Consider the following 12,921-nt stretch of genomic DNA (forward strand, 5'->3'; position numbering starts at 1 on the left):
TAAAGGATAAGGGTGTGAACAACAAATGGCCAGCGGTCGAACGGTTCTAAATAATGAGGAAAACTTATCTGTATACTATAAAGCAAAATTACTCTTTACAAAGGTCAAGTTAGAATAGCTATAATATAAGGTTTCTTTCAATTTGACAGGTCCACAGACTAAGCGTCCCCTACTATGCTTGTATCATTCGTCATATGATTCCAAATTTTGAAGATTAACTCAGAAGGGAGAGACGCATCATTTTGGCATCAATATCAGAACGAGGCAACACAGAAGAAAACGTATATTCTTTAAATTAAACGTTCGGTCTCTGACAAATATATCATGCGAATTAAGAACTTAAGAATGTTGTTACCGAATTCTTGCGTGCATTGGTACACGTATACAAAATTGCTATAATAATAGTTCATAATACAAACAAAGTGTTCATGAAACCAAAGCGCTAAAACCACACTTTGCATTATCTGATAGTAATTGAACTTAGTTTTTATATTAAAAAATAGAAAAAAGCAATCCAACATGCAAATATTACTTCCTTAATTTACCTATTACTTATTATCTATTGATGACCGTAAGTTTTGGTCCAGTATTTGTATAGACATGTCATTAGTGTCACCAGTGTCAAGACTATACTGTCACGATATCCAGTGTTCATATAAATTCATCATCAATTCATAAGATATTCAAAGACGCAAGATCATGACCATGCATATGATACATGTGTATGCTTTGGTTTCTATTCTGCCACTAGCACTTTGTGTCATAAAAGGTATATCGTTAAGGGGTGCTTTTTTGGGGGTGGGGTGGTGTGGTGTGGGTCGTTTTTGTTTTGTTTTATTTTAACTTTTATTTCTAATTATTTAATTTTATTATATTTTTTGGGGGGAGGCATTGATGAGTTTTATAGTGTTTCTGTTAATATTATAAACCCAATTTTCTTTCTTTAACAGGAAATCCTGTTATTGATTATCATTGCATATCGACATTTCATAATGTTTTACACTTTCAGATGTTGTTTACATTGTTGACAGATCAGGAAGTATACAAGAACGGCACTTTGACGAAGCAGTAGAATTCATATACAACGTCACAGAGTTCCTAACCATTGATGAGCAAAATCTTAAAGTATCTGTAATGACGTTCTCCTCTGATAACAGACTTGACATTGCTTTCGACTCATACACAAATAAAACCGAACTTCTACAAAAAATCAACAACTTGAAAGGAACTATAACAAATGGGAATACACAGACAGGAATGGCTATCAATTATACCCAATCCACAATTCTAACAACAGGCAAGGGTGCTCGGTCCGGAGCTGAAGTTGCAGTTATCGTCATGACTGACGGACAGTCTTCCGGATATCCTAAACCTGAAACCGAAGCTGATAATCTACGAGCAGATGGCGCTGATGTGTTTTCCTTGGGAATAGGTTCTGCTCTCTCTGCAAGTAATGCTGAACTGAAGGGGATAGCAAGTGATCCTGATTCGTACTATCTGTTGTACGTTTCAAGCTTTGTATATCTGTGCAATCTAGTTCCTGACCTAGTACCAAAGTTAGGTAAGTTTGTGTTTTGTCAAGGAGACATATAACCAAAAGATATCTAGAGGTTAGAATTACTATGTTGATGAATGCTATAATGTGAATTGGATTATAAATACGTTATTTTTTTGTCTCTTTTATCACATATAGTATAGTCAATTATCAGAAATGTATGTTGACCTTGATATTCCTTTTGATTTTTGCAGTCATTGCGCTAATTTTGTTTTGGCGAAAATAAAATTTCAGTCTAATTTTAGCAGTTTGTTCTCATGGTGTGCTTATACATCCCTCTCCATGAAAGAGATGAGAGCTTTATATAAACCTTGTAACATCCTATATGTTCCTTTTTCCAAGCTAGGGCCTGTAATCGCATGGTTTTGGGTTTATTTTTAATCAAATCCTTGTTGTTTATGGTTTTTGACATAAATCAGAACGTTGGTTACTTTTTTTATGTTGTCATCCTGGGTCTTTTATAACTTATTCTATAGTTAACGTTTAGTCTACTCAGCCGTGTGTTGACATTTTTCGTATTCATGTCATTTTGACCTTTGTTAGATAGATGATTCATTGAAAACCAGACAACATATCCTTGCTTTTTCAATGTACCCTACATTGTATTCAATGTTTTCGAATGAAGTTAATGTCATCTATACTATTAAACGAGAATCTATACTATTAAACGAGAAGACCTCATTTTGTGTGTCGCTTCTCTTCTTTCCACAATAAATTAATCAACACGCCTCTGTGTCCTATAGGTACAGTGCATAGTCGCATTTGTCATCCATTCATATGATTATTCAGATTGAGTTATTTTAGGAGAAAAACGAGAAAAAAGGCATCCGGATATTGTCCCGTCATTGGACGAAATTTTAAATCAGATTATACTTCCGGTTTGCGTTTTTTCTGTATACTTTGAACATACATATACTACGAATAAAGTGTATTTTCAGAATTTTATCTGCCATCATTTTCAAGCAAGTTTACTATCCACGGCGGTCACAGAGTCTATTAAATAGAGATGGTCTATATACTATATCAATGATCACCATGGATCGATTAGTAAACTTAGGATTGAAAGTAAATACGCTTTATTTATATAATAATGAATGTTCATGATGTACAGATAAGAGCTAAAATTATTCATGGGATACTTTTGATACCTTTTCTGAAATTCTCCAGTCATTAAATCTTTTACAAAATTCATTTTCAAAAAAAAGAAGATGTGGTATGATTGCCATGATGAGACAACTCTCCACAAGAGACCAAAATGACACAGTAATTAACAACTATAGGTCACCGTACGGCCTTCAACAAAGAGCAAAGCCCAAACCGCATACTCAGCGTCAAAAGGCCCCGAAATGACAATGTAATACAATTCGAACGAGAAAACTAGCGGCCTTATTTATGTACAAAAAATGAACGAAATACAAAAATGTAACACATAAATTAAACAAACGACAACCACTGAATTACAGGCTCCTTACTTAAATGTTCATAAAATACTACATGTATGTTCATATTGAAATTGATAGAACTTTGGAAATAAAGGTGGAGGGTAAAAAAACAAAACAACATTTTCCTGTCCCCAACACGGGTGGTCCCCAATAGCCTATGGCTTATGATACTTTTGCTGAAATTCTCCAGTCATTCTGTATTTTACAAAATTCTTCCAACAACACTTTACATACTTTAAACTACGCTCTGAATGCCCGCGATTTCGCGGGTGTCTTCTAGTTAGATATAAATTTCGTTGAAACTTATTTTGAGAAACAATATTAAAAGATCAATTAGGTCTGCTCTATATGCAAAAGATGTTTTATTCTTAATTCGATTCATTCTATTCTGTCCATGAATTGCCACCTTTACACATGAAGAATGGCCTGTTACTTATATTGTTAAATTTTGAAGAAAAAAATCTGAATGACCGCGTTTAAAAACTAAATAAAAATAGTTCTAAGAAAACAAAATACCCCTTTTGAATTAAAATGGTTGCTCTTTAAGAAATATACGTGTCCACATACGTGTTATCACAAATGTCGACACACGTTCTGTTGTTTATCTTGTGTATGGTATAAATACATTATACGATTAAAAACTGTTTATTTTTTAGAAAGCAATATTGCTGCCACCTTACTTTCCGACTGCCCGGAAGATCCTGTAGTTGCTGAGATGGACTACACCTCGACACATCAAGAGTTGTCTACAGCAGAAGCAACAAGGCATCCAGAGCAACAAACAACAGACGCAGTAACTGAAATGGTCCAAAACACAAGTCTTGTGTTAGCTCCAGTGGATCCCAACTTTGGTTCTTCTGCTGTTATTTGGGGTAAATTTATGGAAATTTGTTGTATTAAATACATTTTGCTTGGTATTAAATGTATAACTCTAAAAAATTCAAGAATATTCTGTTGTGGGTTTAACCTTAAAGTCTATGATAACAGGGTGATGGACTCTCAAATTTAAATTTTTCAGTAAATTCGTGATATCTGATAGGGATTTATCGGAAGACCAAAATACCTTACCAAAACAAATTCCAATGTCTCTTTGATATTTCACGAAATATGATTTAATGAATTATTTTTCATTCCAACTTTAAGTCATAAATCAAAGGACTGACACCACCAAGGCTAAAAGACTAGTAGAAAAACGAAGTGGATAAACTTCAAATTATGAATAATAATGACGGTATAACACAAGCTTCTCTCAATTACTGTAACTATTATCTTTACATTTTACTACGTATATATGCATGTTTTTAAAGAATGTTACCGTTTATTGTCAGGTTTCACGTCATTTGGTTTCTGGTTGAAATTTTTCTCATTGTCAATGATACTATATACCTCCTTATTTATATGATAACAAAAACATGAATGTCTGGATAAAACAAATAACATAACATAAACTCAAGATGCGTGCTGCAATGATTTTATAAAAGATTTTAATTATCTCTTTTTCAGATCAAAGTATCGCCGCCTTCATAACAACAACAGCTCTTCTTTTTCTGAAGAATATACTTAATTAGAACAGTGTGCAGAAATCTAAAAGTTCTTTTATACCTTTTTTTTTTGCATAATTTTGTTTTTTCGTCAAATGTTTTATCCTTAATTATCATTTTGTATGTATTTTCCTGTCAAACATAGATATTGTAAACATCAATTTCATCATACATAAAAGAAAATATCTAAAAGGCAGTGACAACCATAAGTCCTAGAAAGACATACATACCTATGACGTTTAAAAACGAACAAACAATAAAACAAAACATTCGGTAGATTGAACGACACGAACTAAAACCCGTAGGTGAACTCAGTGCAGTGAAGTCAGTAAATTTTGCTTCACTAGTGATACGTGGCTTACGCGTGGTGCTCATGTTATAACCCACCGTGTATGATTAGGCTCGATACCGTAGCAATATGTCTCTTTTGTTCTCCTTACACATTGTCAAATTCTGATGTATCGGTTTTAAAAAATTTACTCTTTTAGGTGTCAGACCACCAATTACTCCCTCCAATTTAGAACGTATGTAAAAGTAGCCCTACTCTGACACAAAATAGTGCTTTTGATGTCCTTGTTTACTTAAACTAACCAACAAATTTGCAGAAATGAAACTTTTGGAGAAAGAGAAATATATCTAGATCATTTTGAGCCAAAATTCACTTGTATATGAGTTTGCATTAAAAATTAAGGATTAAAGCGCTCCATAGTTTACTAATTTAAGATTTCCAGAAAACCAGGCGTTATTTTTGGAGTACCTCTGTTTGAAGGTCAGTTATTTTGTTAGAAGGCTTTAAAGATATGGTGAAAATTGGCATGTAGAAAGCTGATACAGCGGTTTGATAGGATTATGAAAAACTAAGAAACGATAACATGGGGGTAATTCAAAATTCAAAACACTTTGAAGTGATAGAAATACAGACAACCCCATGTATAAAAGAAAGAGACGAACAGACAAACGACCACCCATCTGGTGATGAAAATTTGTTATTTCGATTTTTTGATATACTTGTAGTTCTAGTATTTAAAATCTGTCATATTTGTATTGAAAAAAGGCAATGTAAGACATTTATCATTTCTTATATAAAGGATGACATATGTGTGTAAAGGTCTAGAATTTCAATATTTGATCAGTAAAATGTTTAAACTTACTTTCAAAATCATATGCATGTATGTACTAACCAACATATTGCAAATCCTCTATTTGTTTTAAAACGTTGACCGTTTTGAAAATATTAAGTGTGTGTGTAGGATTGTTTAGCCAAATAAAAAAGGAAAATATAACGACTAGCATTTCCTGAACGGCGGATATCTTTATATACATCTACATTTTAAACGGCTAATGTATTATACATTGATATACTGTCCATTAAAACCTTGGGATATGTGCACCTACAAAAACATGTATATGCAGTCATACAAATATACGCTGTCATTTGTAAATGAAAACCTGGTCTTTATCACCGATTATAATAGATTGAGCATTTGTATAAAAACAAATCGTCGGAAATTCCAAATTGACAGGCAGTTTAGCTATCAACCAGGAATGCCTTCCATCGGGACTAAATGCATGGACATTGCTGGAACCTGCACTAACAACTAATGTGTTTCCTTTGCTGTCGGTTGTGATTCCGTATGGAAACAGTATTCGTGGTGCATGTGCTGTATATTGTACAACTCCATGTCTGTTTATACATATAAGGTCATTTTTACCTCGCGCAGTGCATAAAACAACCCCCGTCTCTGACACGTGGTAATAGATAGGGTAAAAATTAGGAGGCGTAATTGTGTCTTTCAAAACACCATTCATAGCCATGACATTAATCTTTTCATTACTTTGAACAAACATTTCACCGTCATGGTAGGAAACATTGTGACAACCTGTAACAATATATTTCTTGATAGCATTACGCCTTATATCAACCTGCATGACTTCATTTCGCTCCGGCAGAGAAACAACGACATCACTGTAGTCTACTACATCCAATCGGAAAGGTCTCCCTCCATTGGTTTCTCTGATTCTACGGAGTTGTTCCCCTTTTTTGTCACACACAACTAGAGAAGAACGTTGAAAATCAGCTATTACAATCGTACCATCTTCCATTACTTTGATGTCGCTTATGTCCGTGCTGGGTAAAATGAATGTTGTCTCCAGTTTATAAACTTTATCTAAACGCTCGTCAGTGTCATCGTAGGTGGTGAGTTCGGATGATTCCGGAGTATTTCTTGGTAAATCATCCTTCCGAATATCAAACACATCAGTGTTTAGGCCATACTTGTAGGGCTCAGTCATGTTGTTAGGCTGAAAATAATTACTTTAAGATTATGTACTCGTAAAAAATACGTTCTAAGTGAATGCATTATGAAGGTTTTTCATTTGTTTTTTTAGCCATAAAAACTGCAGGGGATAAAGGTTTATATCTTTTGGTATTTTTTCTCAGGACTAAGGATTTCTGTAAAGTTCTGTGATTCTTCTCCGTGTACTCCGCCTATCACTGCATTATATTCTGACCTAGCTGACCAACTTCGGAAGCAAGGTTGTCGGCTCTTCGAACTTTCCCGAAGTCCTGCGTTTTGATTGCCGAGTTAGTGATCGTGCTTCGGTCCTTGCTGGGACGTCAACTACCTATATGTTATATATTTTATTCTGGAAGTGTGTTCCACATGCACGAGATGGCATACGGGATTTTTGTTCTTTGAGATATGTAAAACGTATAAAAGATACCAATAGCTATTGATAATGAATTAAAAAAGTGCGTTTTCTGTAAAAAAAAAAAAAAAAAAAAAAAAAAGGAATGTTGTATATAAGTCCCTTCGGTACAAATAGACAGGAACCTATGCAATATATTATTCTTTGATTAGCCCGAGTGTTGGGCTTTCAGTTTCTATTCATATTAAATCAATGTATGAAAGTTAACTTACTGTTTTGGATATGATATATACTTTCAAAGTTTTTTTTGTCGAAGTGTCGTTAATTTGTTACTTTCAAACATTAAACGGATGTCAAGCGGAAGAGAGAATGTCTTGCGCATTTACATTTTTTTGTCAAAAACCATTTAAGTATAATACATAGTTTGTCGTTTTCTATTTTTGTTGGTGTTGAAAAATTGTAAATGCATATGATATGATCACATGTTTTTGTACTAACTTCAACACGAATGCTCCTGTTCAAAATGGATAGCAAAAATCATGACGTGTCCGATGGAAAACTATTAAAAAAAAACAGAACAGCCAATAGCGTTAAAATGTTAATACGACTTCGGGAGTTGTGCATTAATTTTAAGTTCTAATATAAAAAAAAAAAGAAATTTAAATTAAATATGCATTGTGGGCATGTTTATGTATGTCCGCTATAGTTTAAGAAATATCATATATCAGTAACCACTCAAAAGCATTTATTAATTTTTTTCTAAATGTATTATTATGATGATAGTTAATTGGTTAACAGCAATCAGTTAAATATTTACACATTTTGACAAAGTTATAAAATAAAAACACAGAAATATATAAAATACAATCGATAAGTGCCAACCACGTAATTAGACCTTATCTTGCAAAGTAAAGCATTCCATATACATGTTCGTAAAAAACAAAGCGAGTTGAAATATTGCAAAGTAAAGCATTCCATATACGCAGGTAACCCACAAAGCGAGTTGAAATCTTAGTAAAAATCTAGTTCTTTCTTGTAAACAAAAACTCTGTCTTTATCTCCAATTATTATTGACTTGGAATCAGAGTGAAAACATATTGTAGGTGATTTTAGTTTTGACGGCAGACATATAATTCTCTGAAAGGGTATGCCTCTATTGTGAAATAAATGCACATTTTTAGATTTTGCGCTGACAACGTATATAAATCCTTGATCGTCGAATGTAATGCCGTGTGGTGACATCATCAATGGTGCCGTTATTCCGTATTGTGTCACTCCCATATTATCCATGCAAATCAATTCATTTCTGTCTCTCACAGTGCAGTAAAGTAATGCTCCATTGGCTGTAGCACTTAAGTAAAGTGGTCGAAAATCAAATGGAGTTATTGTTCCTAGCGCCTGGCCACCTTTCCGTGTTTTATAAATAATATCACCACTTTGAGTATAAATATCGCCATATCGGTAGACTATATTGGTACCCGAACAACCCATATATCCTGTTATCACCCCACGCTTCACATCAACAAACATAATATCCCCCTTATCTGGGAGGGAAACGACGACATTATCATCCTCCATCACATCTAGTTGGAACGGCCTACCACCGCTCGGTTCTTCTATTCGCCTCACATTCTTTCCTTCCATGTCACACGTGACAACCGCAGCATGCTGCCAATGATAATCAGCGATTACAATAAGGCCATCTTTCATAACTTTGATGTCATTGATGTCTGTTTTGTATAGTGTAAATGTCGTCGTCGAGTCAAAATGGATCCTTACATCGTCGTTACGGTCGTTATCTTCGTTTGACTCCAACACACCAGTATTTGGATCTTTATCTTTAGAACAAACGTCAGAAGCTAGTGAGTTTTCCATGACTTAATCCTGAAAGTAAGGCCATTCGGTAAATTGATAATGTATGATTGTTTCTAACTCTACCACGTTAAGATAAATTAAAAGTTAAATTTTTTAGATGCTGCATAAAATAAAACCTCAAATACGTCTTCTTTTTTTTCTGTCGTCTGGTTGCTATTATGGACGTATACCCTTGTTTGTTTCTAATCATATGCAATATTTTGAGCTTATTTGGTCAATTGTACAAGACTTGCAAGACCTAAAAGTGTAAAAGTATACTGCGGTTTCGGTTTGGGCATTCTGATATATCTGTCAACAAACTAACTGCCGTTTAGAAACAAAGGTTGAACATCTTTAGAACCACACAAAGTGAAAAAGTACATGTGGTTAGAGCGTTTTATTTTAAGCTTTGTGTGAAAAAAAATTAAAATCACAAAAATACTGAACCAATAGGAAAATCTAATTGGAAAGTACCTAATCACATGGAAAAATCAAATAACAAAACACATCAAAAACGAATGGACAACAACTGTCATATTCCTGACTTGGTAGAGGCATTTTCAAATGTAGAAAATGGTGGATTAAACCTGGTTTTATAGCGCGAAACCTCTCACATTGTATGACAGTCTCATCAAATTCCGTTATATTTACAATGGTGCGTGACTACACAGACATTATAAATAAAATAGTCAAAATATGGGTACAGCAGTCATCATCGTGTTACAATTTTAAAAGAACCATTCTTAATTAAGTCTGTAGCATAAACTTGTGTGGAACATGCATAAGTCTGTAAATTAAGTAAAACAACTTAATCTATACTTACTTATTTAGCTAATTCAACAACATGATGTTATCCGGATATATATGGTGTGGCGGAAGGATGAGAACTCGTTTTGTACACAAAATATATTTGTTTGATATCGTGAATAACATCGTAAAATTGACAATGAGGGTCGGTTGTAAGTTGAGAAATAAACTTTACTGAAAAACGGATTAATACAAAGTCTCCATTGTGAACATTTCAGCAGCACTTGCACTTGTTGTGTTATATTCCCCATTTGAAACAATATTCCAGAACTTGCGTTTCCCATCATGAAATAAGATAAAATAGAGAATGGCAATTTACTTGAGAGAGGCGTTTGAAGTAAGCTTCTATAGCAAGATCTATGGGAAGAACATTCATATTACCCAGAACAAGTGTTTGTTCAGTTCATTCCATTGAATTTGAGAAACGAGCTTCATAACCAAGACTTAACTATCTCTGACATCTCCTCATTGAGAAATACCTTAAAACTTTACCTAAAGTTAGTCTACAAAAGGGAGGCACTAGCTGGAAAAACTGGGAATTGTGCAAGTTATGTACCTTTGAATCTGGACCGCTTTCACATAAATCAAAACCGATTCTACTAGTACTTGATTTTCAGTGTTGAAATGAAAGATGTAAGCACGTTTAGTCGTGATGTGAAGTAGTTCGTGCTTTTGGGTTCAATTGTTTTGACTCATTATCGGTTACTATAAATTCTCCATTTATTTTAGGATGACTGAATTCATCATTGTTGTCTGTTTAAGCTATCCTTTGTGTGCGCTGTTGTCGTTTTTTAAAGTTATCATTTTCTATTCATTGAAACAATCTTTGAATAAGTTGATTTTAAGTTGACATGAATAGCTTTAAAAAACTGTAATTATTATAATTTTTCTTTTTAAAAGCTTACCACAGCTTTATAAAAGTTATCATACATTGCTAGATGTTGCTTATAATTTGTAGAACATACCGTCCTTCGCTTACTTTTAAGCTCCAAGACCTTTCCAAAAAACATACAATCCAGAATCTCGTTAGAGGATAATTGAATCAATTAACTTTATCTTGATTCCCCATCAAATCACTCCGCCTCACTTTGAAGTTAGATTTGAAATAATCTTGAGACATTAGCGACTGTAATTCGTCTTAATACTGACAGTAATTTGTTGTTTCATGGAACTTGTTATGGCCCTAAGGTAATTTGGACGACAAAATCCTGCATTAATTTCACATTGGTGATAAATGAATTCATCAACAAAGTAAAAGAAATCTGACAGAGAAGTCCAAATTAACGATTGATTTTTGTCCGTCTTTTCAAACAATTCTAATCAATGTTTTATATCGGATAATCAGGCTCAGAATGGAGCAACGTGTTGTTGACATTTACGTCTTATTGTGCCTACAGAACTATCCTTATTCTGCAAGGAACCAGTTTCTGCATTATGCCATTATCTTTTTTAGTTATGCAAACCAATTTCTACTTAAGAAAGATAATGTGTGTACTTCTTTATCATTTGGTCTGTGGGGGAGGGGATAGTTGTCTCTTTCTCAATCATACCACATCATCTTATTTTTATATCAAGCAAAATTAATTCCTCTAAGATCACCAATACATATGTTAGTCAGTAGACGTGTTATATAGTTATTCCGTCATCAAAAGTCTAGACAGTTTGAAAAATTATGAAGCCTGCCTCCGAGTGGATTTTTCTCACTGCGTAGAAGACTCATTGGTGTCCGGTGGCTGCCTAAGCCTGCCTTCGAGTGGATTTTTCTCACTGCGTAGAAGACTCATTGGTGTCCGGTGGCTGTCTAAGCCTGCCTCCGAGTGGATTTTCTCACACGTAGAAGACGCATTGGTGTCCGGTGGCTGTCTTCTGGTCTTTGGTCAGGTTGTTTTCTCTTTGAATCATTCCACGTTATTCCAATTTCAATTTCAATTATATATACATTTTGTACCTCAAAAAGAAGCGATTAACCTTTAAACAGTACAAGGAATGACACAATCTTTCGATTATTGATTCCTGACAATGTCATATAGAACAGGAGATTGCTTAACAATATGGTCTTGCATGTATACAGGTTGTGAACAAGTACATGTACAGCTCAAAAAACTTATAGCGGAAAATCTGTTTTGAAGAGCTATTTGAAATTCTTCTCTTATGTTTGATATTTTCAGCTTCCCAACGTTAAACTTTCTTCTTTTGACAACTGTTTTTTTTAGGCCAAAAGTTTCATCTTTATTGAGCCTATAACTAGATGATAGTTTGATGCTGCATCTGCTTCTCTTTTTGCCATTACATCTTGCAGTGAAAACCTTCTATCGCATGAAGACCGATTTCACTCTCCCAGATATTCTGAAGCAACCTTGGCATTTAGGTCACCCATGAGTACCAATAGGTCTCTTTTTGGCACTTTATCTATGGTCTTCCTTTTCACAGTCTTCTGTATCATTGGTTGGGGCGTATACTTGTATCAGAGTGGTCGTTTGGAAGCGTCAGTTACAGCGTGCTGTGATAATTCTTGGTGAGATGGGATTCCATGCCAGCAGAGCTGTTTTAGATCTTTTTGGTATTAGAAATCCAACTCCCTTTTCATGTAGGCCATTTTGTTTGGTGTTTCCGGAATATATAAATGTATTCACATTTGTCATGCCTGATGATGTGTTCCATCTAACTTCGCTTAGTCCTAGAATTCTAATCTTGTATCTATACATCTCGTTTGCTACTTGTGCACATTTACCACTTCGGTATAGTGTTCTCACGTTCCATGTGCACATTTACCACTTCGGTATAGTGTTCTCACGTTCCATGTGCCTATTTTGGTTGTTAGTTTGTTTGAACACAGCTCCATCGGTCTTCGCTTCATCTGCTGTTTTCTGTTAATAACATGGTCTTCCTTCAGTCTGTGACGAGAGAGAGTAGTGGCTATTGTAGCCATTTCTGTAATTAATATTTTTATCCAAGACAGGGTGATTAACCCTACGCTTAATCATCTGGGCCCGGAGAACCGGCAGCTTTACTGTAGGGGTTTCCATCCCTTAGACGATTGTTGTTGCTATTGAGTTCCATCTATTCGGATTTT

The 12,921-nt window shown here is 34.5% G+C and overlaps 1 protein-coding gene and 1 long non-coding RNA gene across 2 annotated transcripts; one reads left to right on the plus strand and one right to left on the minus strand.

The window, feature by feature from the left end:
- The first annotated feature begins 692 nt into the window (after positions 1-692).
- LOC143085081 (collagen alpha-1(XII) chain-like) lies at positions 693-5,685 on the plus strand. The gene is made up of 4 exons (XM_076261258.1): positions 693-769; positions 1,010-1,561; positions 3,654-3,869; positions 4,501-5,685. The coding sequence occupies exons 1-4, from the start codon at positions 700-702 to the stop codon at positions 4,563-4,565; spliced, it is 903 nt and encodes a 300-aa protein (XP_076117373.1). The 5' UTR covers positions 693-699; the 3' UTR covers positions 4,566-5,685.
- A 145-nt stretch (positions 5,686-5,830) lies between these two features.
- Positions 5,831-7,646, minus strand: LOC143085082 (uncharacterized). Its single transcript, XR_012981239.1, has 2 exons — positions 7,460-7,646; positions 5,831-6,839 (listed from the first exon to the last, which is right to left on the minus strand). It is a non-coding gene; the product is annotated as an uncharacterized LOC143085082 (long non-coding RNA).
- Between the last annotated feature and the right edge of the window lie 5,275 nt (positions 7,647-12,921).

The sequence above is a fragment of the Mytilus galloprovincialis genome, chromosome 8, assembly GCF_965363235.1.
Source record: "Mytilus galloprovincialis chromosome 8, xbMytGall1.hap1.1, whole genome shotgun sequence".
NCBI lineage: Eukaryota > Metazoa > Mollusca > Bivalvia > Mytilida > Mytilidae > Mytilus > Mytilus galloprovincialis.

Excerpts from the sequence above, each read along its gene's own strand:
- LOC143085081 (XM_076261258.1), top strand. The coding sequence starts at position 700 with ATGACCATGCATATGATACATGTGTATGCTTTGGTTTCTATTCTGCCA. Across the intron at positions 1,562-3,653 it reads TGACCTAGTACCAAAGTTAG|AAAGCAATATTGCTGCCACC; the intron begins GTAAGTTTGTGT and ends TTTATTTTTTAG. Across the intron at positions 3,870-4,500 it reads TTCTTCTGCTGTTATTTGGG|ATCAAAGTATCGCCGCCTTC; the intron begins GTAAATTTATGG and ends TCTCTTTTTCAG.